General features: G+C 33.7%; 2 protein-coding genes across 9 annotated transcripts; both read right to left on the bottom strand.

Moving 5' to 3' along the window:
* Window positions 1-5,237: 5,237 nt before the first annotated feature.
* Window positions 5,238-9,918, bottom strand: LOC103492962 (solanesyl diphosphate synthase 1, chloroplastic). 2 transcript variants are annotated; one of them, XM_008453558.3, is made up of 6 exons: window positions 9,146-9,918; window positions 8,910-9,037; window positions 7,481-7,608; window positions 7,277-7,380; window positions 6,238-6,365; window positions 5,238-6,068 (listed from the first exon to the last, which is right to left on the bottom strand). In XM_008453558.3, the coding sequence occupies exons 1-6, from the start codon at window positions 9,372-9,374 to the stop codon at window positions 5,520-5,522; spliced, it is 1,266 nt and encodes a 421-aa protein (XP_008451780.1). In that variant the 5' UTR covers window positions 9,375-9,918; the 3' UTR covers window positions 5,238-5,519. The 2 variants fall into 2 exon arrangements, with proteins under 2 accessions (XP_008451780.1, XP_050942987.1); XM_051087030.1 differs by having other exon boundaries at window positions 9,142-9,748.
* A 1,382-nt stretch (window positions 9,919-11,300) lies between these two features.
* LOC103492960 (mitogen-activated protein kinase 19-like) lies at window positions 11,301-16,001 on the bottom strand. 7 transcript variants are annotated; one of them, XM_008453552.3, is made up of 10 exons: window positions 15,561-16,001; window positions 14,451-14,859; window positions 14,141-14,268; window positions 14,010-14,069; window positions 13,287-13,436; window positions 13,009-13,164; window positions 12,662-12,873; window positions 12,455-12,556; window positions 12,060-12,202; window positions 11,301-11,859 (listed from the first exon to the last, which is right to left on the bottom strand). In XM_008453552.3, the coding sequence occupies exons 1-10, from the start codon at window positions 15,582-15,584 to the stop codon at window positions 11,765-11,767; spliced, it is 1,479 nt and encodes a 492-aa protein (XP_008451774.1). In that variant the 5' UTR covers window positions 15,585-16,001; the 3' UTR covers window positions 11,301-11,764. The 7 variants fall into 7 exon arrangements, with proteins under 7 accessions (XP_008451774.1, XP_008451775.1, XP_008451778.1 ...); XM_008453553.3 differs by lacking the exon at window positions 12,060-12,202; XM_008453556.2 differs by lacking the exon at window positions 12,060-12,202 and having other exon boundaries at window positions 11,711-11,859; window positions 12,455-12,573.
* Window positions 16,002-22,690: the final 6,689 nt, after the last annotated feature.

Raw genomic sequence — 22,690 nt, 5'->3', positions numbered from 1 at the left:
AAAAGATATAGAAAATAATTTAATTCTCAAAGAAGACATGGTAATTTAACCCAAGAAAAAGTCTCAAAAGATTACCTTAGCCCACGAAGATTGATGAAATTCTTGAAGAGATGTTGAGGAAAGAATCCATTTGTTTGACAAAAGTAATTTTTTATTGATAAAATTTCAAGAATTTGCTACAAGAATGAGAAAGATGATTTTTTTACATTGGAATTTCTTATCTTTCTCCCAAAAAAATATGAGGGATTTTATAGAAGGGAAAATGGGAGAAAAAAGTGGAATTAGTTTAAAAAACTGCCGTTTTGCTGTTAATTTTGGGGAAGATGACGAACTGGGTCACAAATGGGCTTGGATCGAGTCTTGGGTTGGCCCAATTGAAGAGAGAAAAAAAAAAGAAATACAGCTGCTGAGATTTGAACTCACGATAGGGGAGAGGCGCGCGCAAACGAGGGATCGACATGTGGCGGACGCGTGGGTCGCAAACCGGTTCGAATCGGGTTTTAGGGTCGTGCGAAAAAAATGAAAGGAAAAAAGGGGTGCGCCTGGGGTTCGAACACGGACTTCGAGGTGGACGCGTGGTGTCATCTGGTGATGCCACGTGGTGCGATCTGGTTCGTTCGATCTTTTCCAATTTTTCGGTTTTGCCCTTGAACTTGTTTTTTACCGTTCTTCTTCGTTATAACTCCGATTTAAGTGATTTCAGTGGCGTTAGACTCGTATCAGGGTAATATTCTGCATAAAAATGACATTTTAGTGAGTAAATAGATAAAGGTTGGTAAAAATTAGTCTAATAATGTTAGGTCTAAAATAGCTCTAACACAGTGGGAGCATATGCATTTCGTACATCCCTTCGAGCCAACAGGTTGCTGATGTCCTCACCAAGGGGCTTCTCATACCGAACTTCTACTTATGAGAGATACTAAAGAACAAACATTGTTACAAAGATACTCGTCTTGTATAGGTCGAACCACTTGCAATATTTATTCATAACTCGTAAATAAACACAGAAAAGAATCAACAATAAATTATAGCTTAGCAATCACGTCGAATCTTGTTTTGTCACTCACGAATAACTTAGGCTCAACTCCATCCTTCTCTGCTTTTGGATTCCTCTTCTCGCCTAGCGATTTCCTCGACCAGCCATTTAGTATTCAGAACAAAACTCTCTCTTTTCCTTTTTGGTTTTTGGTCCTTTTTATAGTGACCTCCTACATCCAAGGGTCGCTTCAACACTATACACGTGTCTCCTTACCGATTCGTTGTGCCATGCAACCAACCCAAACTCGACAAATAGGCTAAAATGCCACCGGCGGTTGGACGTTTCCTTGAGACACCAACCTTATCTCCTTGGAAAGCCAAACTTTTTGAAACGTCTAACTCTCTTTATCTTCTCGAGAAACAACATACATTTATTTTCTTCCTAGAGTCGTCCAGTCTTGTCAACAGGACATCTACTTCTCGCCAAACTCACTTAGGCATAGGTACTTCTGGCGTTCAACACAGGCCTCTTCCTTGCTACTTACTATTATTGCATCACATACATTCACGCAATATGACTTAGACAAGCGTTACTCTTTGTGTCGCCTTCTTCTCCTTTGCATGTTCCCTTACGAGATGTCCTATACTCCTATCTGTAATGACTTCCTAGCAAGGATCCTCTCCACCTGGACTTCCTTTCTTTGGATCATGGCCTCACACATACTCCTTTAGCGAAATATATTCTACTATAAAAAATCCCTTCGTTTAGTATCCTTGTCGCATGGTCTTTATCACGATGTCGGTAAGCGATTAGGGCTTTACACTCTATATGCCTGACTTCATCTTCAACTTACTTTCTATAAGTGCAATTACAAAGGACTCTTCACTCTCTGTTCAATTCCTTACTGACACTTGTATCATTCAGGACAAGTAAACTTCGAAGAAGATTGGCAGTGCTAAACTCTTCTAAGGACTATATATCTTTGACCAACCTACACATTTTCCATCCATCTGTGCTGCACTAAAAATAAAGCATCCTTATGGCCAAGCAAATGGGCCACCCTTCTGTTGAATCTTTAAACTCTTTACAAATTCCTTCATTTTTAAAACCATCTACAATAGGCAAAATGTCTCATTGTACTATATATCCTCTAGCAAAACAAAGAAAACTTTCTTTTACTTCCAAGAACCATTTGTTTTCAAATGCTTTTGATTTAATTCATATAGATATTTGGAGACCTTTCTCAACAAAAACATATTCTGGATATTCATATTTTCTCACCATTGTTGATGATACCACTCGTTACACTTGGGTTTTCATGCTCAGACTCAAATCTGATGCCATCTACATCATGCCACAATTTTTTAAATTCATAAAGACCCAATATGGCAAAGCAATTAAGAAAGTGAGATCTGAAAATGCACTTAAACTTAAATTCACCACATTTTTTTAACAAAAAGAAGTGATACATCAATAAATGTGTTCAATGCCCACAACAGAACTCTGTCGTTGAAAGAAAACATCAACATATTTTGAACAGAGCTCGTGCTCTCTATTTTTAGTCCCAAGTTCCCCTAAACTTTTAGGGAGATTGCATCCTCACTATTGTTTACTTGATCAACAGAACCCCATCTAGGTTACTACAATGGGAATCCCATTCCAAAAGCTAAACAACAACACCTTGACTATAACACGTTGAGAGTATTTGGCTCCTTATGGTATGCATCATCACTACCCCATAACCGTTCTAAATTCCAACCCAGAGTTATCCCTCCAATCTTCATTGGCTATCCCTAAGGCATGAAAGCCTACAAACTATATGACATTTAGCACGAAAAGATCTTCATCTGAAGAGATGTAATCTTTCATAAAACTATCTTCCCTATAATATTCCCAAAACCTAAATACCAATTGATCATGAATCTATCAGGCTTCTCACTACCAAAACCCTTCCATGAATGTAACTCACATTCACATACCACATTAACCCTAACCTCAACCTTACAAACCAATACCACGTCTATAAGAGATAAAGACCCTATAAGCAATAATACTGAATCTAATGATTCTAAAAATCTACAGTCGAAAAACAATGAAAATATGGCTAAAAATAGTGATATCAATGAAACGTCTATGTCTCAGCAAGATAGACAATCAGAAGATGTACACAAATAAATAACCAAACCCTCTTCTACCTACAAGCATATCATTGCAGCTTACTTACCACACAATCCCCACCAACCCAAAAATCCACCAAATATCCCATAAACCAATATCAAGTCTTATCCCCCACATATGAACACTCTTCCCTTCAAGCCTCCACCCAAAAAGAACCAAACTTTTACCATGAAGTAGTAATATCCCAAGAATGGCGCAAGGCCATAAAAGCAAAACTAGAAGCTATGGAAATAAACCAAACATAGAGCATTGTTCCTTGCCTAAAGACAAAAACTCTATTGGTTGTCGTTAGGTCTACAAGATCAAACATAAAGCTGATTGATCAATTGAAAGATATAAAGCACGTCTAGTGGAAAAAGAATATACTTAACAAGAAGGTCTTTACTACTTCGAAATCTTCTCACTTGTTGCCAAGATGGTCATTATTAAAACCTTCTAACCATAGTTGTCTCAAAAGAATAGTTGTTAGTCCAACTTGATGTAAATAACGCCTTCTTACATGGAGAATTGTTTGAAGTGTATCAGCCTACCATTAGGCTATAAGCCACAGTATGAAATTCAGGGGGAGAAACTAGTATGTTAACTCCACAAATCCATCTATGGATTAAAACAAGCCTTAAGGCAATGGTTTACAAACTTCTCAACTTTTCTAATTTCTCTAGGATTCCAATAGTCCAACACTAACTACTCTCTATTCATTAGAGGCAAAAATAACTCGTTCATAGCTCTTCTTGTTATGTAGATGATATCATCGTCACCGATGCAAATGAATCACATACAAGAATTAAAAAAGCACTTAACCAAAAGTTTCTCTTAAAAGATCTAGGGCCCTTAAAACTCTTTCTTGGCCTTGAATTGGCAAGAAGTTCATCTAGCCTTTTTCTCTCACAGAGACATTATGCTCTTCAGCTTATTGAAGATACAACCTTCTTGGTGCAAAACCAACATCTGTCCCTATAGATCCCACAACAAAATTGAATGCTTCTGATAAAGATATTCTTCATAATGCCACTCCATACAGATGTCTTATTGGTCGATTGCTTTACTTAACCATATCACGGTCTGACATAACCTTTGCAATACACAAACTAAGCAAATTCATGGCTAAACCAACCCTAAACCACATGAATGTAGCCAACCACCTCATCAAATACCTCAAAGGGTCCCTCAGAAAAGGCATCATGCTACCTAAAGTTCAAGATTTCTCAATCAATGCCTTCGCTGATGCAAATTAGGGCTCTTGCCCAAACACCCATTGTTCAGTCACAGGATTCTGTGTTTTCCTTGGAAACTCCCTTGTTTCTTGGAAATCAAAGAAGCAACAAACAATAGCAAGATTGTCTGCAGAAGCTGAATATTGGGCTCTAGCCGTCACTACATGTGAAGTCGTATAACTTCGCAACCTTCTTAATGAACTACAAATTAAAGCTCCATCTCCAGCCCTCATGTTTTGTGACAATCAAGCCGCCATCTACATTACAAATAATCCCATATTCCATGAAAAAACCAAACACATCGAACTAGATTACCATTTTGTTCGAGATAGAATAATAGATGGATCCATCAAACTATTACCAATTTTCCAATCAGCTTGCAGACACTTTTGGGTGTCCAAGACATATTTTCCCCACCTTGAGGGGGAGTATTAAACAATAAAAGAAATTTACCTTCTGCTTTTTATTTTGTTAATCAGTTTGATAATTTCCCCATTGTAACTAGTTATTTCTCTTTTTCATGTATATAAATACCATTAAGCACACCATAAATAAAATGAGAAAGTCCATTATATTTTTTTGGTCTTCTAATATGAATAATAAGAAAATTATGAATTCCTACCTTATTGTCATCCATTTCTGTAAAATGACTTCAATACGCTGATGGAAACGTCCAAAATCTCAAATTAATGGAGGGAAAAAACCATAGAAATTAGGAAATTCAGAAGGAGAATCCCAAAGTTAAAAAACAATTGAAGTTGGTTGTCATTGTAAGATGACAATCGCTGAGTCAAATAAATAGACTTCAATCTGTAAATAGGAGAAGCAAAAGCGGATGGGGGAGCAAGAAGAAGAAGAAACATAGATGAAAGTGAATAAAATGTATATATTTTATTAGAATTTAGTATACAGAGGCTATGAGAAATAGGCATTCCATGTCAGGCAACTTGCATCAAATCTACAATTCAATATAATACTATGAGCTGTTATTTTCAGTTCAACACGTTCAACCAATATACAACCAACCAACCAGTAACACGACAGAGCTTGTCGATGGCAAAAGGTATAGTCTCTTTTTGTGATTTTCCAAGGCATTTCGCAGACTGTATCCTTTGTTCAAGTTCCAAGTATATTCTTCTTAAACTAAACTAATCGATCCGTTCTAGATTAAACGTTACCATATCCTCGAGCGCAAACCGAAAGGCACTTGGTGGTAGGCATTGAAGGTTTTGTATAGCAAGATCAGCCTTTTGTCTAGCTAATTCCATTGCTCTTTCAATGCCACCACTGCTCTTGACTAAGCGAATGGCTTCTTCGAGAGACCCTGGCTCACTGAATTCTGATTCGATAATTTCTTTCAATTTCGGTTCTCTCTCCAGAGCAAATATAACTGGGGCTGTAAGATTTCCTTTTGCCAGATCAGTGCCAGCCGGCTTCCCAAGCTGCTTTGTTGATTGTGTAAAGTCCAATATATCATCGACAATTTGGAAGGAGAGACCGAGATTCTTTCCATACTCGTACATCTTCTCAGTCATATCACGATCAACCCCACTAAAGATTGCAGCACCTTTCGTACTAGCAGCAATCAAGGAAGCTGTTTTATAATAGCTTTTGATCAAATATTCTTCCAGTTCAACTTCACAATCAAACAGGCTTGCTGCCTGCTTTATTTCACCACTTGCAAAATCTTTAATAACCTGTAATAGAACTAATTGAAACTTATATAAGCTAGAGGTTGCAAATCAAGATCCAGTTACTCTGATGCTTCATACATAGTCAATAGAAATTGCCGAATTCAATCAATAGGTATGCATACACATCCGCGGGATATTACAGACTTACTAAGTAAATGGGAACCAAATTTACCTGACTGATAAGTTTAATGACTTCGAGGTTTTCGAGATTTGCAAGACACCATGAAGACTGTGCAAACATGAAATCTCCAGCCAGCACCGCCACTCTGGTACCGTATAATTGATGCAATGTTTCCTTCCCTGGAATAAACAGCCTTAACCATCAGGACAATATCTATGTAGCTGAGCTAATGGAAGCTGTAGAAGGCAAGGGGAATTGGTAAATAAAGCTGACACATTAGGAATGTATGAGAAAATGCAAGACGGATAAACTTGGAAGTCCCATCCTTTCAGAAAATCTCAAACTTTACACCAAATTATTAAACTTATTCTATCACTTGATGCTCTACTCTACATTTCAGTAACCGACCCTTCTATCCTAACAAAACTGTATCCTGAAAAGGTATTGAAGCCAGAAAATTATATGTGCATTTGGTAATAAAATTAAACTAATTGGTTGCACGCAACTACCAAATTACTTTAGTCAGTACTGACATGGCAAACAAGTGATGAACCAACCATAATATCATCATCATTTAAACATTCGAACTGGTGGCATATCTGCCAAGAGCATAAGATTGATACCCCTTCATTTGGATGAAAAAAACAATGAGGAATGCAGGCAGTCTTTTCTCCAGAGTTCCATGATGGATCAGTGAGACTGTAAGGATAGGACTTAGGAGTGGGAATATTGATTAGAAAGTAAGTGGAAGTTTGTAATTAACCTAGGAGAGTGTTGGGAGGATTTTTTATAAATGAAGAAAATTGTGATATAGAAATATGGTTCCATGTTGTATTCTTAGAATCGGAATCCTTACAAGATCACAGCCTCAACAGGGATGAAGAAGAAGAAAACAATGGAGTGAACTCCAAACCAAAGAGAAAATGGCCCTCTAATGCCCATTTCCCAGTAACGAAGAGGAAACATTTTAAATTCGCTAAAAACAATTTTCATTATTTAAGACTCATACCAAGGTCACTCTTATTACATAGCATTAAACAGACAGCATTGACGAGAATCTCTGAAGTTTGCACACGTTAAAGGGCTATACCTCTCCTCATATCACTATCATCTAAGACATCATCATGTATCAAGCTCGCAGTGTGGATCATTTCAATGATCTCCGCCAAACGCCGATGCTCCACAGTGAGTTCCCTGGAGGCAATGCAAACCAAATTAAGAACTGAATTTTTTTCAATGCCATATTAAGTTCAGATTTTGAGGAATGTGTTTACATCTGGTAGAAATTACTCACTCTAACCCAACCAACCCGGCTGTTGCTCTTGACACAAGGAATACTAAAGCTGGTCTCATCCTCTTCCCTCCAGCACCAAATATCCGTTGAGCAGCAGATACCAAGGCAGGGTTCTCCTTACCAACCATCTGCAGGGCATTTCCGTTAGTTGCCTGACTTGAGAGCTTTAAGACTTTGAATTAAGTGTTAAAATAATAAAACAATTTTTAATAAAGAGGATAGAATGTATTACAGAATTCCACATTATATATAACCAACATATCCACCGGGAGATTTAGTATAGGCCAAGGGAGCTCAACCACCCACACACTTTATCCTCCTAATATAATATATATATATATATATATATAAACTGAAATAATACCGAAACAACAGCTAGCCCAATGGTAAAACCATTCTAGGTTCAAGCCCCACTCCTTACATTTTTTTAAAAAACTATTTTTACTGAATCAATAAAAAATTTTAGATCCGCCGCTGAAGATATCAGAAGATAAAGACTCCTAATACACTATTCTTAAAACAGTGCTCATTCAATTGTGAAATGCCATCCCTGACGTCCAACACCTATCCTAAAACTTGAAACAGAATTCATAAAAAGAAATCGCACAAGTTCCCATCCATTATCAATCTGTTGATGAATGTCAAAAAGAAGAAGAAATAAGAAAGCATACAACATTGGAGTTATTTCAATCAGCATTCAAACATGTACAGTCCTATTAAAACATAATACTTTGCAAACAAGAAGATACAAGTTAGCTATCCAGTAATACACCAAGAAAAATCTTTCTTTAATTAAACTTTCTTTGATGAAATACCAATTTCTTCTGATATCCATCTACCACATTTTGTATTACTGATTGTAAACACAACTTTTTTCCATCGAAATCATTCAAATTCCTCGAAACCCTTTTCATAGGAAATCCCTCCAAATTCTATGCTTTGATTAAACTTTATTCCAAAAGTAGTCTCCAAACTCAACCAAGCCTGCCTTATTTGATCTAGCTATAAGGAAATGTTAGAGTATCTCTGTGATTAAATTTTCAGCAATTTAATTTTGCCTATATATTTATCTTGCAAGTGACATCAATCAGCACCAATTTATCAGTCGATTTCAGCCAAATAAATTGCGGACAAAAATTTAAAACTAATATCTCCGTAGATATATTTTCCATAAAAACATTGGTACAGAGAAGTAAAATTCAGATTAGAGGAAGTTGCCCAAAATTTAGGAAATAAAGGCCAACATCAGAAACTTATCTTAAACTCAAAAGGTTGAAACTAGAGTTAGATACTCAATAATAACAATAATAATAATAATAATTTAAAAAATAAAAAATAAATAAATAAAAAAAAGACCATAGAAGGCAATCTCAGCCAGCAATAAAACCCCAAATCTACATAATATAGTGTGAAGTTCGGCACCACTTACAGACAGAAGATTTTGGTTAAGCTTCTGGAGATCATCAGCTACAACTTCAAACATACTTGTCGACGAGATTGGGCTTCTGGACTCCTCCTTCCTCAGTTCCAAGAATGATTGAGGACCACCATTAATATCTGTTTTAGCAAAATAAGAAAAAGAAACAGACAAAAGCTATTACCTCAAGCTTTTACAAACCAACCATTGAGATAATGGAGCTGCATAAAGGCAGAAAGTTCACTTGCCATTTAAAACAGTTTCTGGTTTCGTAGTTGAGAACACTCTGCACTGCCCAACCTTACGTCGGGAACAAATCAAAGTTCGAGCTTGGTGTCTCCTCTTTCTACCCTTAGTGGACAGTTTGACATGACTCCTAACCGTATGTGGATCCAATGGAGTGTTGGAAGAACAACCACAAGCAACATAATCCAAAACATGCCTTCCAAAGTCAAGACTCTGGCATATGACAGACATCGTTCCTAGTCAGACCCAGAAATCTAAAACCACCAAATATCAAGCTAAATTCAAAAACCCAGCTCAAAAATCCGCTCAGCTTCTCATAGGCAAATCATCAAACATAAAATGTGCACGAAATAAAAGATGGGTACGGAAGTAGAAGAAGAAGAAAAAGAGAACCCAATGAGCTTCACAAAAGTCATTAACATGACAATTAACCGATTTAGCAGGGAGTGATAGATTACAAACAAGTGGGAACTAAATTGAGTGGATAGAAGAAGCCCACATAGGGGACTCTCTTATTTTTTCTTATCAGTAGTTAAAGGAAGGGGAAGCTATGAGGTAGGTGGCTCTCGTACCAAGAGAAACTTTTCTTTTGGTTTGAGAAACAACCGTGAGCCGCGTATGATGCCTAAGCGCCTTGTAAGTAGGCGACAAATCTACAGCTTCTTCGGAGTTTAGTGGTGGAGCTGAAGCCAGCTACTGCCGCCTCTAATTCTAATTGGTGATATCCAAATCCCCCATTTATGTGATTTTGGTGAATTCCTCGGTGTAGTAATAATACGGATACCAATCCATACGTCAAATATTGAAATGTATTTTTCAGATAAACTTGGAAGCATTCAACTTTCATCCTGCTTTTTCACTCTTTAATAATTTTTAAATATTGCTCTAAGTATGTGTTTTTTAAGTTAGTTTTTAAAATAATAAATAACTGGATATTTTCAAAAATATGGTCAAATATTTCCATAACAATTCTAAAAACATAAACCCGCCATAAAAAATATTAACAATGAACGTAACATATAATATATTTGACAACGTTTGTACACCATTGTTTAGATTTAATTACACTATCTAAATTTCACTCTTTAAACAATTTTTTTCTCAAAATTTGGTAGTTTAGATTTGATTAATGCAAATGAAAGAAAGGAAAAAGAAAAAAGAAAAAGAAGAACATGTCCCAAAAAGGAAGGAGAAAACAACACAATAGAAAGAAATCATAGTTACCCAAATCTAAACGAGTAAAAAAGAAAGATGGAAAAAATGACATCTAAAGAAAAAATGTTGATAAGAAAATCACATATGAAAGACAAACTTGAAATATTTAAAAAATGGATGCACTTTGTTACGGACCGTAAATCTTTGTTATATTTATGAAAATTTTCCTAAATAATCCTCTAAAAAATTTGTAAGAAACTTAAGATTTTATTTTCTACTACAACAGTAAAATTTGAATTATTAATCTCTTGATCGTTAATATATATGGTTTAATTTTAATCTATTGGATTCTATAACAATGATGATATAAAAACGTTACTTTGCTATCAAAATAATAATAATAATAATAATCTCAATTTTTTTAAAAGAAAAAAAAAAAGATGATTCTTTTCTGCAACATTTTGTTTTTTTGTGGTATAGTCTTTTTAATAATTATTGTTCTTTTTATAGAATTGCTGTATTTTAAGTTAAATTATAGCAAATAATGTTATTGAATAATTTCAATAACTACAAAATTGTTGATACATAATATCAGAGTGATATCATCATATCCATTTGCTCATTTCTACGTAGATTACAATAAACATTCTATTACTCTAATATCGAATACTTTAATAACCTTTTTTCATGTTTCACTATCTAAGGCTGATTAAATTTTCCAAAGCATAAGAAATGTATGTCTAATCCTTAGGAGAAGATATTTTTATCGAAACAGTCAAGTTGTACCTTTATCTAAGAGATTTTGAATTTAGTTATTGGTCCCTAAGACCTCGCAATGCTACATTTTGATCTTTCAACTTTTTACTAAACAGAATAGTATTGATGTCTAATAACTAATTTATAAAACTAAATTAATTATTTTTTCCATACAACAATGGGATGAAAAATTAAACGCCTCACTTGCAAGATAGAAGGTTTCACGCCAATTACAGTTAGCTTCAATTTGAAAAAAGTCTCCAACTTATCACCATTTTATTGATTATGATTCACATAGAGTTGGCCCATATTACAAAATACAAATCTTCATTCAAATGTATATACAACAATTAGGAATTCATAATTACATGGGATGATAAGACGCAAATGCATTTAACAAAAAAACCATTGGAAGTAGGCATAAAGCCTACAACCACAGCAATTCCATTTCAATCAGAAATACACTACTGTTGGTTATGCCTATCTCAGTTGCTTCATTGAGCAGCAAAGGCAATGGCTGCCACTCCCAACTTAAGCCTCAGCCTGCAATAGCTTCTCTTAGGTTCTCCAATGGATGAATCATTCTACGGATCTACTGTTGCTCGTGCCAGGTAATAACGGTTAGTTTCAGAACAAGCGAACAACTGTGCAAGAATCTCATCAAATTACAGTGCCGGGAAATCAGGGATTGAATTAAGAAAATTCCTCATTCAGAAATCCAAACTTCTAATTTGTGAGGTTAGCTTTGAATAAACATCTTTTATGTTTCGGTGCTCATACGGGAGAATAGGTCCAGCAACTCGTCCTAAATTTGCAGCAAAACCAAAACAAGCCGTATATCAGTAAACACGGTGGTAGTTGGGCTTGAAAGAACTAAGATAGTAAAATCTTGCATTATACAAGCTTACAAGATCCTCGCCCAAAAGATACTCTTAACAGAATTTGTCCATTGAAAAGAAAAGACAGAAACTTTGAGGGGGAAAACCGTGAGAAATATGTTCATACCAGTAGGCACTTTAGGTGGATGATAAGCCTTCGATGGATTCCCAAATGTTCTATCTGGTAATCCCATACTATTATTACAAACTTTGGGATTTCGCCGAACAGATTCATGATCAGGTGAAACCAAATTTGTGCAAACGGTGGACCTAAGAACGGTTAATAAGATGGTTGACACTGTAAGAACACAACCTTAGATTAAAAACTTATATTACCCTACACCCGTCCCAACCTAACTATATGCTATAGTAATAATATGAACTCCTTAGCTATTTTGCTACGACACAATTATGAAAAAACACCCTGCAGGAAAGAGGAACTCCACACTTTGCTCCTGGGAGTGATTAAGAGGCATGAGAATGAATGAAAAAAAGTACTTGGTTTAAAATTTAACCTCATACCGTGGCAGGGAGAAGTGTTTCCGTTCTAGAGGTAAAACAGGTGCGCTTTTACCGTTATTCTCCTTGTGGAAGGTGAATTGGCTTTTAAAATGGCCTGTAACGCTGACAACGATAGGAGACTGTCATATTAGGTACTAAAACATCACCACAAAAGAACTCGAGAATCACTTGAAAATCATAAGGTTGAAAAGGAAAATTGATATGAACCTAGGATAGTGTAGCTTTGTAGTCTCAGTTCCATTCAAATAATCTTCACGAATTTGAGGATGATATTCTAATATTTCTCTGTACAACAATTCCCTAACATCATCCTTTGTTAATTTCTGTCTCTCAAACTCAAATTCCGATCTTGAGATAGGCTGACAAGAAGGCTCTCTTTCAACTTTGGCAAGGCCTTTAAAGTAAGGATCAGCCAGAGCCTGATAACATATACATATGAGAAAGGGGGTTTAATTGAATCATAGCGAAAAGAGGTAAGTAATTTCTTTGACCACAACTTCATAATCACCAGATTCACATCTGCAAAATTAACAATCAAAATAGAGAACTTTTACCTCCACAGCCGATGGTCGATCCTTTGGATTAAATGCTAATAGTCTTTCCAATAAGCGGATGGCTGTAGGATCTGCCTTGGGAAATCTTTGTGAAAATGGAACTGCAGATTTCTTTTTCATTTCTGTCAAATATTTTCTGACCTTTTCATTCCGAACCTAAACAGTACCAATAAAACATGACTACTATAATCAAAGCAAAAGGATAGAACAAAGATCAATCAGTAAACAAAGTGGGGATGGGATAATAAGTGAGGAGAGAGAAGATGCAAGGAACATACTCCTGCAATGGTTTCCAATGAGGGGGTCCCAAGAAGATCAGTAATCAAATCCAACTGATGTGCAACACTTTTACCCGGAAAAAGCGGCTTCCCCATCAAAACCTCAGCAAATATGCAGCCAACACTCCAAATATCTATCGCAGGAGTATACTATAAACAGAAGATAACAAACATTAGATAACCAAAAAAAAGTAACTTTGAACAAAAATTTCAGAAAAACATAGATAACCTGACACAGTTACCTGAATGAAAGATATTTCAACTTCCAGGACAGTTCAATAGTCCCCCCTGAACAAGAATTATTATAATCTATGCATTATTGTTTCCTATAAAGCACTATATATATTACATACTATTCATACGTGATGAAAGCAAAAGTAATTCCAACTGAACCATGGCCAGTAAATCACTAGAAGATGGAAATTTGACCTTTTCTCCCCTTTTTGTGGCCTTTCCTTGTGAGTGAAGGTGGTTTGGGGAAAATATTTTACTTATAACATTGAGAGAATCAATAACATCATAGGTAACATAAGTCATCGTAAGGCTGCATTATCATATTGATTTGCTATACATTGAAAATTTACATAACCATCAAAACTAAATGTCCAGGAAAGAATTCAAAACAACAAGTTCACAGTTACATCAAGCAATTGCAAAAATTAGTAAAATAAAAAATCAATAACAAAGATAGTGTCCTCCAATGTGAATTAGTTTACTGCCTACCTTGGAACAGAACGATCCACACAACTCCGGAGCTCTGTACCATCTAGTAGCAACATAGTCCTGCAAACATTATCAGTTAGAAACACAAAAAACAAATAAATAATTTACAAGTAGTAGAATAAAGAACATACTGTCCAAAATACAGTCGTTGGGGTATCACTGAAAGCAACTCTTGCAAGTCCAAAATCACAAATTTTAAGCTTGCAATTGGCATTTGCTAATATATTCTTTGGCTTCAGATCTCTATGATACACATTCGCTGCAAACATAACTTTTACGAGATCAATATACCCGATTTAAAACAAAACAAAAAATTCAAATACCATTTATACCAAAAATATAAGAAAGGAAAAGAAATATATACGTGAACACTGTTGCCACAGATAAAATACAAGCATGCAGTCACATGTATTATAACAAAAACAGAAACAGCTGAAGTACCTGTATGCATGAATTTCAATGCACGTAGCATTTGATAGAGGAAGAATTGATGATGTTCACGCGTCAAGTCATCATTTGCTTTAATAACTTGATGAAGATCAGATTCCATAAGCTCAAAAACCACATAAATGTCCCTAAATTCCTTTTTAGAAGGTGGTAACATAATGCGCTTGATGTCAACAATATCAGGATGCCGCAGCAATCTAAGCAACTTAACTTCACGAAGGATCCGAATAGCATCAGATGCGTGATCAAAAATATCATGAATTCTCTTTATTGCAACTTTCTCCCCAGTTTGCATGTCAATTGCAGAACAAACAACCCCATAACTTCCCCTTCCAACAACTTCAAGAATCTTATATCTGTTAGCATCCCCATATTCAGTAAAAAAGTTTACTTCCTTGGCTTCCTACAGATGAAATGAATTATGTTGACGTCATCAGAAATTGAACAAAACCAATCATATAAAATTGAACAAATGCAATCCAATATTGAGTAAGATGTTCCAAAAGTAAAAAGTAGAGGGGAACTAATACCAATACATCACCACTGCAAACATAATAGTTAGACATAAAAATTGCTACTAAAACAGTGAGATCAAACACAGTATTTCTTAGGAAATCCTATATCCAAAAGGAAATTACAACAAAGAATCCATCTCAAACAAAACAAACCAACTTTCATCATCATAGATCTTTCTAATCCTCCATGCCCATGGCTATCGACTACAAAATACCAATAAAAAAAAACACGTCCATTTTTGTCTCTAAATCCTTGACCTTTGCAAGAAAATATCCCTATATCATGTAATAAAAACAAAATTTTAGAGAATATAAAGCCCTGCGGAGATAACTCTGCTACTGCAAAGAAAACGATTCAGAAAGGATCGATAGAATCCATCCAATAGTAGCATATAACCCTACGGTGAAGAAGATTGAACTAGTAGAAACATCTAACAAAAGCCCATTACACTAAACATCATCCAAAAACAGATGAGCTCATTCAGCACCAGGATAAATACAAGATTGAAAAAGTTCCATGTTCCTTCATCATCTAGAAATCGTTTCAAACCATCAAAACAGTACACAAAACAAAGAAACATTAAGGAACCTTCTTTGGATGATCTTGTGGCATCTTCTTCTTCCTCCTCGCTCCTATTTCACTTGTTAAATCTTCAGAAAAGACTCACCCACATTGACCAAACACAAAACCAGAGAAGTAAAAAGCCCAAGATCGGTCTCAAAAACCCCCAGATCGAAAATCCACTGTGAACCCTTAAATTCCCACAAACAAAACAACAAACAGAAACTGAAAAGAAGCTTCAAACCCCTTAACAAAAGAAACCCAGCAAAATGGGCGGCAAAAAACAGACGCAGATCAGAGGTGAAGAGAGAGAGAAGGGAATTAAGAAATGAAATTGAAAGGCGAATGGAATATATAAATATATAGCGAGAGAGGGAATTTTAATTGGAGTGTTGCGTGGTTTCTTCCTTATCCACACTCGCAAATTCCTTCCTTTGTTTCTACTCTCTGTGATTTTTCAAAATTGGTTGCGGTGATGACTGACTCTACGGCAGTAGGGGTTTTTATTGTAATTTTTGGATAAAAATGCCTAATTTTTAATCCAAATTTAATTTAAGTTTAATCTTATCCGATTTTCTAAACAACTTTTTTTTCTAAACAACAACAACAATAATAATAATAATAACGTGAGCTGGACAACTTTTGATTGATCTTTTACCCAAGCTTTCAAGATTTGGAAAGAAAAGTTTTCCCTCGACTATTTTTAGAGGTGGTTTGTATCAAGGGGAATAGGGAAGGTAATAACATTGTTAGGAATAAATTATGCATGAAAATATAATGTATGGAAATAAGATGCTTATGAATTAATTATAACTATGTTTGGTTGTGTAGGAAATGTTATAACAATCGATCTATTAGCTTTCTATCGTTCAATCTTTTATACGATCATTTAGTTTTTTATACGATCGTTTACTCTCTTACACGGTCGTTTAGCTTTCTTACACGATCGGCTAACTTCACATAAAATCGTTTTAACTTCCTATACGATCGTTTAACAAAATACTCCTTCAAAACTTGATGAAAATAATGATAATGATTTTGAACAAGTTATTCAAATTAAAACGAAATTAAGTCGTTAATTCACATATTCGCAAGAAACAACAATACCCCCACCTCCCCAAACATCCTCCATAAGCAAACAAGATCAAAACAATTTATTCAAAAACTTAATGAAAACAAAATGATAATGATTTTGAAAAAATCATGCAAATTAAAACGAAATTAAAGCCGTTAATCCACATATTCATGAGAAACAACAATACCCCCACCTCCCCAAACATCCTCCACAAGCAAACAAGATCAAAACAAGGAATCAACAATGAAAAGCTTACATTTCTCTCTCTAAACTATGAATTGACCGAATGAGAGAGAAGTAGAGAGAGAATCTAATCGATGTGACGCTTCCAATGACGACTGACTAGAAAACAAGAAACCATAGAAGAGAATTGATTATATGTTAAATAAGGAACGATTCAACCATTGAGGGAAGAAGAAAAATTGTGAAAACAAAATGAGAAGAAAAGATATGGTTGATTGATGAAGGAAGAAGAACATATCCGTTGAGGGAAAGAATCGCAAATCCTTGTTCTCGACAGGATTGGAAATCCTCCCTTGTGTTAAATAGTAAACAACCCTGTGAAATATCTTTTCCAAGGTAGAAAAAAATATACCCATCAACCAAACTACGCTTTGTAAGACCATATTCTTTCTCACTCTCTGACCCACAAACCAAATGGCCCCTTAAGATATTTGTCTCTAGCATTTTTTTTTATGTAATTAAATCAACGTTTGTTGCCAACATATAAGTTTAGCTTAACTGCATATTTCTTAAAACAAGATGTTCGCGTTCAAATCCTCCATCTTCAAGTTGTACTTAAAAGACCTTCTAAAAGAAAACACTATTTATTCTCTATGGATATACATAATTAAAAATCTCTTTCAGAAATTTACTTCGTCAAACATATTCGTTATCTCATTTATCACATTTTTCTTTCCGTTGAAAATGTTAACAACTTGGAGGCAGTTTAATTCAATGATTATCTACTTATGGTGAAGAGAACCAACTAATTTCATATCTTTAGATATCGTCATCGCCACCATTTCAGCTATTGGAGGGGGAAAGTCGATCTCATAGTGCATGGCAGAGGTAGCAGAAAATTTTCCATTTGGATTTGTGTTATCACTCCAATACCTATCGAAGGAGAGGTGGATAGCCAAGCTACACCAATGTTTATGGTCACAAAATTTTGTAGAGGAGAATGCCAGTCTTTGTTCCCAGAAGATGGAATGCAACAATTGAAAGAGTGACTTTGGTTTGAAGAGCAAAGGATTTCAAACCTTCTTCAAAGTATGAACAAATCCAAATGCATTTTGATTCAATGGAGCTAACTTCTTTTCCCTTAAGAGAGTTGTTTTGGTCATTCCAAACTGCTCAACAACCTGTTGCGATTAAGCTTAAAGACTCAAGAGGTAGGGCTTTATTTAATGCTCTCCAACGATCGATGAAGCAACCACTGAAGTTACTTTTTGTCAAGTAAGAGCTTGAAATCTTTTTCTATATTGATTTAGACTTACAATAGAAAAAAAGGATATGATCAGGATTTTGAGAATAAACAACACAGAAGGGAGCCACATTGATTTCTTCTTCGCATAATTAAACTCATAAGGATATGATGTTTTTTAGAACTCTCCACTTGAACATCTTGATTTTTGAAGAGACTTTTAACTTCCAAACATTGTTCCACATGTTTCCTACGGTGTTCAAAATGGATGAACTATTGCAAAGCCTTGACCGTTGATACCATTTGTAGCCTGATTTCATATCGTAAGACTCATATTTCTCAAAATAAAATGCTAGATTATTCTGTCTTGGGAGTCTCTACGCATAACTACTTTTTTGATTATATCAAAATATTCACTTGTCATAGCCTTTTTAAGTAGATCAAGATTTCACTCCATTTTGATGGATGAAATCAACCACAAGGTGTAGCAGAAATCAGGGAGACACTCATACCATATCTTGATCCATTTTTCATCTAATCCTCTCATCAAACATATCTTGATTACCCTTCTAAGAGGTTTCGAAATGTCAATTGTCACTTTTAGACGCATAGTTTCATCCCAACACAAACCTTCTTGGTCGCAATCAACGTCATGAAATAACTGATCATTAGCATCACCAAGTTTACTGGTCATGACTTTGTTTTGAAATCGGAAAGGCAAATCTAATAAGCGAAGGCTACCCTTTTGAATTTTAAATTTGATGGTTTGAAGTCTGACTCCAGGTTCTTCTGGAACAAGAAAATGTTTACAAATATCTCCACTGGGTTTCTAGAGATAATTGTTGGCCACAAAAGTTTCCTAAATTAAGCAATGGTCAAGTTAATTGACCATAGATTTCTTCTTCGATTTCAGGGTCCAAAGGAATTGGCGTTAACTCTTCATCTCCTCATAGGAGGAAAAGTCCCTCATTCTTTCGCCTCCCAAGGAAATCCTCGTCGCTCAATCATCGTTAATATTTCTACTAATAACTATAATTAAAATTAAAGGATGAATTTAAGGATAAAATTGAAGCCAAATTTGGAAATTATTTAATCCTCAGTTTTAAATTATTTTTTTTTTTAATTATAACAAAATTTGCTAATGGGATCTTTTTGTAACAAATTGCAAGACTTTAAGTAAAACTGAAACCGATATGACCAAAATTAAATGGTGTTATATTGACAAATGCATTTTTGTATTGACCATAAAAGTAAATTTGAATTTATGTAACGAAATGGAGAAATGTTTATAATTTTAAATAAATATTAAGAATATGAGATAGTGTATGATTGAAGAAATGATATATGTTTCCCATTAAAATATTAATATTGAAGAGTGAATTAGATATGATTGTCATAAAAATAATAATGTATCCCAAATCTCAACCATACATTTAGTCAAACACTTAAACCATCATTCCATTTGTTAAAGTTGCCTAATGGGCCCAAACATTATGTAATATATTTCCTAAAAAAATAACATTATATTATTTGATGCACAAAAACAATAATTTATGGTTATTTAACCAAAAGAAAATTATTGCTGGAAGGGAGAAATAGTTATAAGCAGCATAGTTCCAAAAAAATGTCTACTTCAGATACAAAATGTCCAACAAATTAATTATTGTATCAAGAAATAATTATTGCCTTAAAAAAAAAAAAAAAGTAATGGTTGCATAACATCATGCTTATCGTCTCACCTTAAAGTTATTGGACACGATATGCTTATAACAAACCATGTAAATAAACCAACTTTACTACAAAAAAGATAAATAAAATAAAGCAAATGATTTCGATTTCCTTTCAACAAAATGGTAACATATTAAACAGAAAGATAGTAATAAATGATAATAAAAATAAACCAAAAAGGATGAGAGGCTTATGAACTCCAAAATAAACACTTTAAAATTCATTTAAACATAATAATTGAGAACTAAGGATCGATATTAATACTTTAAAATATTTGTATTGTTAAAAAAAAATGTTATCCATAAGAATTTTTCTTTTTTGCAGAGTCTCTTAAAAAATATAGCAAAATATTTACACTGTATAAACAATTAAAAACACATGACCGCCATAGAAAATACCAAAAATGCTCCCGTCATCGATGCGTAATATATTTGGCTATTGTGTGGTACTATCATTTAGATTTGTTTTTACAATTATATCGTTTAATTTTAATTTGGTTACGATCGTTTAATTAATTGGGTTTTAGATTTCCCTACTATTTTCAAAATTTGGTATACAGTCGTTTAGATTTGGTTACGATTGTTGGATTTATCTACCCTAAACTATTTTTATTATATTAGGATATTTTAAAAAAAGGTAAAGAAAGAAGACAATAAAAAAAAATCATTAGAAAAAAATGAAGAGAAAACTAAAATAAAATAGAAAAACAAATCTAAAATACTTAAAAATGTCTGATTTTGTTGTCGTAAATATTTGGGTAATTTGTTATATTTTACGAAAAAAATTTAATATTTTATTTAATTTTCATTTATTTATTGAGAGAGAGTAAATTAGAATAGCATTTCCCTAAAATACTTGAGTAAAGTCAAAGTGCATTAGTATTGGATCCTATTATCCCAAATTCTCATATTCAAACCTTTTCTATTCCTTATACAAACCATTCTTTTATTTATCTTTGCTTTTTCATGATTTAGGATTTTTCTTTCCTGGAAAGTTATTTAAACAAAAGAGTTTAATGGGAGAATTATATATATATAAATATAAAAATGTAAAGTACCTTTTTGGTAAAAAAAAAAAAAAAAGAAGAAGAAGAAGAAAAGAAGAAATTAATTTGATAGGATGCAATAATATTTTGGGGATAAATTAAGACAATGTGTTTTTCATGTGGTTCTGAAGCTCCCAAAGTTATTGTTTAAAGCATTATATACGATTTGGCCCCCACATTCCACTAGTTAACAAAATTTATCATTTTTAACCTTTGGGTCATGGGTCAACCCTTCTAAATTCTAATTCAATTCTTTTATATTTCAAAATAAAATAAGAAAATAATTTTTTTAAAAAATATTTTAAATAAATTTACCAAAATATCACTATTTTTCAGTCATAGATCAAAATTGATTATTATTTATGTTTATGGTGATATTGATAATCTAGATTCTGATATTTTGCAAATTCTTTGTAATATTTAAAATTAAATTTGTAAAAAGGTAAATACTTATATTAATTAAAAAAAAAAAAGAGACTTTCTTTCATAAGAATCTGATGCTGGGAAAATATTCCCTATTTGAATATATATGAGATCAGGAATAGAGATTTTGCCTCTCAATTTTATTTTGTTTTTTGGATAACGACTTAATTATATATTATACATTTTTTCCCCTATTTTTGCTTTATTTAATTTTTAAATTTTATATTATAGATGGAAAAGAAGAAAAAGAAAAAGAAAAAGAAGAAGAAAACAAGGTTATATAAAATTGATGGGTTGTGACTTCTAAGCCATAATCTTGAGAAGCTTCAACTTTAGGAAAAGCATAAAAGCTAGTTGCCTTTATTTTTAGATTATTTATATACACTGCTTATAAAATTTTAATTTTGTATACTATAATTGACATCTACTGTTTGTTTTTAGAAGTTTAATTTACTGAAATTTTTTAAAAAAATATATTCTTTAAATTTTGATAATAAAATGATTGCACAAATAATTGAATTATTTTTAGAAAAGATTAATTGAAGTATAAGTTACCTAAACATAAAACTATCTTGAAATAATGGACCATTTGAGTCGGGACTCGGTACATTAGATTCATCACTCATACCAATAATTTCCTGTATGATGTGGAGAGGTTTCACCCACACCTTGATAAAGTGTTGTATTTATGTGCTTTTCAAAATTAATAAAATCCATACTAATAATAATAATGTTTAACGAAACAAAGACCATCTAATTTATTTTGTGGAATGATGTGGATCGACATCTCAAATGAAACTTAGACATTTAGGAGAGGTATAGTTACGGTGTATTGTTATTAATGAAGGAAGAGTTGGGTTGGTGAAAGATAAATGAGATGAACAACGTGTAAGAAAGGTCATGGATAGAAGAAGGAGAAAATGCCTTGCATCAAAGGGAAAGAATTTGTTGGTTTAAAGGGTTATAGGAGAGACACACATACTTCTCTTATTCTTATGTACTACTTGAACCTGGTGGTTGTTGCTGCTTTTTTTTAAGTTGCAATGCTGCGTTCATAACCATATATATATCTATTATACATTATAATTCATTTATTTCATCTCTCTATAGAAAATTATTGAAAGAAGTCTGCCCACAACAACTACGTCCAGAGACCGTGCATCAAATTTTAACCTTTATAAGAAAAGATCATCTCAACTATCGATAAACTAAGCTTACTTTAATTGATATATAAACACACATCTAACAATATTAAAGTGGAAAATAATTATGAGAGAAAGCTATAACATCATTGGACCTCCAACCTCTAGAAAGAAAGGTCATTGGAATAACAACTATGTTCTAGTAGCTTAATGAATTAACTATTTTTATAAACTAGGAGTTGCTATCATTTTCGAGGGTTGTAAACAATTTTTTTCCCTCTTATTTATGCTCTCAAAATATTTATGTTTGTCATGATT

Source organism: Cucumis melo, chromosome 7, assembly GCF_025177605.1.
Source record: "Cucumis melo cultivar AY chromosome 7, USDA_Cmelo_AY_1.0, whole genome shotgun sequence".
In the NCBI taxonomy this organism is placed as follows: domain Eukaryota; kingdom Viridiplantae; phylum Streptophyta; class Magnoliopsida; order Cucurbitales; family Cucurbitaceae; genus Cucumis; species Cucumis melo.
This window is presented reverse-complemented; position numbering and strand designations above follow the sequence as displayed.

What these genes read in the sequence shown, in the direction of transcription:
- LOC103492962 (XM_008453558.3), bottom strand. Translation starts at nt 9,374, where the DNA reads ATGTCTGTCATATGCCAGAGTCTTGACTTTGGAAGGCATGTTTTGGAT. An exon ending in TTAACCAAAATCTTCTGTCT is followed by an intron (nt 7,609 to 8,909) that starts GTAAGTGGTGCC and finishes AATGCCCTGCAG; the next exon opens with ATGGTTGGTAAGGAGAACCC. An exon ending in TGATAGTGATATGAGGAGAG is followed by an intron (nt 6,366 to 7,276) that starts GTATAGCCCTTT and finishes TGTTTATTCCAG; the next exon opens with GGAAGGAAACATTGCATCAA.
- LOC103492960 (XM_008453552.3), bottom strand. Translation starts at nt 15,584, where the DNA reads ATGCCACAAGATCATCCAAAGAAG. An exon ending in ACAAAGCTACACTATCCTAG is followed by an intron (nt 12,557 to 12,661) that starts GTTCATATCAAT and finishes TATCGTTGTCAG; the next exon opens with CGTTACAGGCCATTTTAAAA. An exon ending in TCCACCTAAAGTGCCTACTG is followed by an intron (nt 11,860 to 12,059) that starts GTATGAACATAT and finishes CTGCAAATTTAG; the next exon opens with GACGAGTTGCTGGACCTATT.